The 4807-nt window shown below is 39.7% G+C and overlaps 1 protein-coding gene across 2 annotated transcripts in view; it reads right to left on the bottom strand.

The window, feature by feature from the left end:
• Fign (fidgetin, microtubule severing factor) overlaps window positions 1–4575 on the bottom strand; it is a 117611-nt gene extending 113036 nt beyond the window's left edge. The window contains exons 1-2 of one of the 2 annotated variants that reach the window (XM_021193241.2): window positions 4368–4575; window positions 3411–3580 (exon numbers count right to left, since the gene is read on the bottom strand). In XM_021193241.2, coding sequence (XP_021048900.1) covers window positions 3411–3435 — 25 coding nt within the window. In that variant the 5' untranslated portion in view covers window positions 3436–3580; window positions 4368–4575. The remainder of the gene's footprint in view (window positions 1–3410; window positions 3581–4367) is intronic. The other variant, XM_029536801.1, reaches the window with a different exon arrangement.
• Between the last annotated feature and the right edge of the window lie 232 nt (window positions 4576–4807).

Raw genomic sequence — 4807 nt, forward strand, 5'->3', positions numbered from 1 at the left:
AGAGAGAGAGAGAGAGAGAGAGAGAGAGAGAGATTGTACTCAGAAGGAATCAGATACTGTTTTAAGGACCTGAGGGTTTTTTGTTTTTTTTTTTTTTTTTTTTTTAGTGTTTCTTCAAGTAATTCCAAAGACCCTATAAACTCTCTATTTAGGAGACAAGCAAAAGAAGTCTACTCACATGTACAGCTTCCAAACAGGAGTCTCACCCTCTCCCAGGAAAACAATGAGATTGTGTTACCCCTGCTATGATTCTTTCATTTCAGACATGATTAATTAGCAAGAATTGAACTCCTGAAAACTCCCAGCACACTCTTGCTGGCTTATTTAGTCGCGTACACGAAAGAACAAGTGGCCACCAGCACTATAAGACAGGTATCCAAAAACTCTATTTCAAAGAAACACTTTTCTATCTTTGCGTCCAAAAATAAAGCAAACTGCTTTTAGCTGCCTTTACAAAATATTTTGGAAAGAAACAGGTCATTATTTAACAATGTTTTTAAATTTTGTATAATGCATGCACTATATTCAGGAAAATGTGTCACATTTAATGTGGTAGTCTTGAGACTCCAAACTGAGACTCCAAAGGACTCATAAGTCTGTAGTTTATATTGATAACCAACCACATGCAAAATTAATACACAATAGCAATGGTACATTCAAGCACATTTGGGGCCAGAGTTTAAAAGAAAAAACAATTGAGTGTTTTGCCAAATAAAAGTTAATTTGTCATGATTACAATGAAAACCAGAAACCAGAATAAAAGAGAAGAAAGAACTTAAATTTAAATGAATAAAAACTGCTGACTCTCAATATTATTCCCAACACTCTTTCAAAATAATTTTCCTTGCAAACAATCTCTTATCAAAATGCCCATATCAATCAAGAAGAATCAGAACCTATAACTGAAGATATTATAAATGTGTAATTGCACAACCTTCAATTTATGCAGCCTGAGATTTCCCTCTAAGGCCTTTACCGATTGTGACAGCTGGAAAACTTCACACACAGTACAATACTAACATGCTAACAAATAGATATTGTTGGTCCCAGCAAACATTTTTTTTTAATCTATATTGCTCAAAATACCTTTTTTTTCCCCTTTCCCCTGTTGTATTAAATTTAGGATCAAAAACATCAAAGCAGCTTCAACCTCGGCCCTAACTTTTAGAGGATCAATGTGACAAGTCAGTCCCTGATAGATGTTTCTCTTGATAAACGACTTGTTCAAAAGAGACATTGTAGCTTTCATTTCCTGACCACAACACACTTTTAATTTGCAGCAGCAGAGCTGCGGAGTGTGGGCACTTGCCCACTTTGTAGCCTTTCAGGTTTTTGGCTCTGATTCCTTTAGGCCACACATTTGAAAAAAAAGAAAAAACACAAAATCTAAAAACAATCAAAGTGAGGGAAAATAGAAACTACTAGTACCCTTTAATATATATACACATATCTACTTTCTAGACACATCCATGTATATGTACACACATACACACACACACACATACACACACACACACACACACACTATCAGATTTCAGTGAGTGATAACAAGACTTCTAAACATCATTTGTACATCCAGCATTTAAACCCACGGAGAAAGAAATCATGTGAGCATTACTTACTACTAAGCCAAAGCTAGTCTAGGCGCAATTAACATACTTAAATTTACTGTCACATGCCTCTGATGGTACTGTTGCCTGTGCGTGTTTTTACTGATTATTGCAATAATGCGTATTGCTACTATCCAGAAACCACGTTTAAGTATCAATACGGTGAACAGTCAAACCACCCAGTTTCTGCTCTCAGCACATTGTCCGAGGTCCGATTTAAAATTTATAAATGTAATATCCTCCTGATCACAGGCAGCAGCCCAATCTGCTCTGAATATATATTACAGCTTTAACATCACAGAGGGAAATCGCCCATCTGGCAATCCCATTCGCCCCAACAGCTCCAGGGGAAAAGAAAAAAAAAAAAAAAAAAAAAAAAGAAAGAAAGAAAGAAAGAAAGAAAGAAAGAAGAAAAAAAAAAAGCTGTGCTCTCTCTCCTCCTTAAAACATTTCTCAGGGCAAATTATGTGCATCTAAAATAAACAGTCTTCTTATTGATCGCTTCAAAGTCAACAAGTTCCAAATGCAAAATCCAATCAAATCCTTCCTATCCTGCAAGTGTAGTGTGTGTTTAGTCCTATAGTCAGCAGAGCCCAGGCAGAAGTGCATGTCGCGCCTCCGGTCCTGAGGTCCCTTCCCCAGTATTCTCATTTGTGTTATGAGAAAGCACTGGCCAGGGCCACACTACAGACGCCTGGCAGCTTTGACCCTCTCTCGTCTCTTTTATTCCTCTTCCCTGCTTTCCCTCTTTTCAAGAGAAACCCATGGCATGGGGGAAAATGTACCAACAACAAGAACCAGTTTAAAGTGCACATATTCTTTGGTCATGCAAAATACTTTCCCATCTTCTTCTTGTTGTCCCCTCTTAGACTTAATTGAATATCACAAAGTGTACCCATAGCACAGCCAGTAGAGCTATTGAAAACCCCTCTCACTCCATTTAACTGACTTAAAATAAAAAAGAAAGAGAAAAAGAGAGAAAGAGGAAAGAGTGATTACAAATAAAGTCATTTTCAGTGCCTGATTATTTAATTCTGTCACAGGTTAAAAGTAAAAAGCTCTGACAGGCAGACAAGTGAATGGCAAGGGGGGAAAAAAGAAAAAAAGAAAACTACCAGTCTTTCTTACAAGATGTTAAAAACTGGAGTGGTAAAATATATACACATACATATCTTACTTTCATGTAAAAGACACGCCTTCACCCACTCACCCAAACGGCGGAAAATCCACACAGAAGAACCGATTACTCCATAAAGTGCAATCAAGGGAGCAAACAGTCAAATTCCATTAAAAGGTTGGGGAGGGGGGGGAGAAAAAGAAAATTCCATCCAGTCCTGTGTGTGTACACATGTATGGATATATGTATAAACACTTTCATTCCTTGGCAGTCTTTGCCCCACACTCCCACCCTCTCCATCCAGCTAACCCCCCACCCCAAAACAACAACAACAACAAAAATCCCACCCTGAGTTTAACTAATTTACATACCATTTGACTTCACCCCTGTTGAGAGCATTAATAGAAACATGCAACTTCAAGATTAGAGCTAAAGCCAATGAAAGTGTCCGCAAATAACATATAAATAAAAACTGAAATGCATAAACAAGTGAAAGCAAATACGAAAAAAAAAAAAAAAAAAAGCACAGTGACAGATTAAAATAAACAGATATAGACATGTTTAAAAAGAATTGGCCATCATGAACATCTGGTTCCCAAGCAGCCTTCAATGGTTTTTATCATGCTATTTAATTTGTCTTCCCTATTTAAATGCAAAGGAAGTAAATTCCAAAACTGACATACCATAAACACTGGTGCTACTGATCATTTCTTGCTGGTAGCACAAAAAGCTGAATTGGATTTCTCACAAGCAGGAATTCCAAAGGTTGCTTTTCATTAAAGCCACTTTTCCTCTCAGCTATCAAATGTCACTGCCTTGAAACGTGGGCCCTTTCGTCAGGTATTCATTTAACCTACATGCATATAATTAAGGGGGAAAGCAACATCAACAAAAAGGGGATCTCAGATCACAGGAGAAGAAAGAAAGGAAAAAAGCACATGACCAGGAATGCAAGTCCATGTCAATTTCACTCACTCCCATTGAAACTAACAAGAGCTCCGGGGAGGACCGTAATAGGATCAGTGGATTGTATATACCATTAAATTATACATCTTTCTCTCCCGTTCCTTGCCAACAATACGCCCACCACGCTGTACCCCCTCCCGCATGATGTGCTTACAGTTTTCTGCAACCGATCCTCTGACATTTTTCTCGATCCCCCAGCCACGAGATTGTAATTTAACCTCAACTTTTTGTGTGTGTGCAAGATTCTTATTTACACTTCTTATTTACTTAGAAGTTAGTTCCCGAAGAAAGTCTAGCCCCACCCTATGGCTCCGCTTTCTTATTTTTTTTTTTATTTTTATTTTTTATTTGTTGAGGTAAAAAGATAGTAGTGAGTAAGCCCAATATCGCGAAAAGCGAGATGCTTGCAGTCACGAACTCTTAATCCCATACTATTGTTACAACGATTAAGCTGCAGAAATATGCATCATAATGTTTCAGGGCTACTTTGTACGGAGAAATTAGACAGCAGGTTGGCGTACAGAATAGAAACGAATGCAAATTAAATTTACTGTTTATGGCACAACTCTGAGACCTCTTCTCACTACAGGTCTTGGATCTATCTATATTCTTTAAAAATAAAACAAAAACAAAAAATTTAAACAGATGGTAAAAAACTACGAAGCTCTCCTTACCTGGACGCGCAGAGCGAGCTCCCGATAGGTTAGCGTAGCATCGATCCGATGTGTTTGCTGATGAATGGAAGCTAGGGTTAAGTGAAGGTGCCTATGATTTGAAATCATTCCAAGTTTTTGAAGGGAAGACGGACTGCAGCCTCTGCCATGTTGGAATTTCAAACCCAAAACAGCTGCTTGGAAGGAGCCAGCATGCCAGAGGCTGAGCGCAGGCGCAGAGCGCCGCCGAGCCAAATTCAAATCACTTTCACACTAAGAGCCAAAGATCAGTTTTCAAAGGAGAGAGGGAGAAAGAGACGCAGGCGGCCGCGCGGCCGGGCGTCTGGAGGCAGTGGCGAGAGGCGGGCGTTGGAGCGCGGCGGGCCGGGAGCCCCGGGAGGGAGCGGCGGCGCGGGCCGGGGCTGCAGGGGGAGCGGAGGCGGGAGGCGGCGAGCGGCGCC

The sequence above is a fragment of the Mus pahari genome, chromosome 3 (assembly GCF_900095145.1).
Source record: "Mus pahari chromosome 3, PAHARI_EIJ_v1.1, whole genome shotgun sequence".
Taxonomy (NCBI): Eukaryota; Metazoa; Chordata; class Mammalia; order Rodentia; family Muridae; genus Mus; species Mus pahari.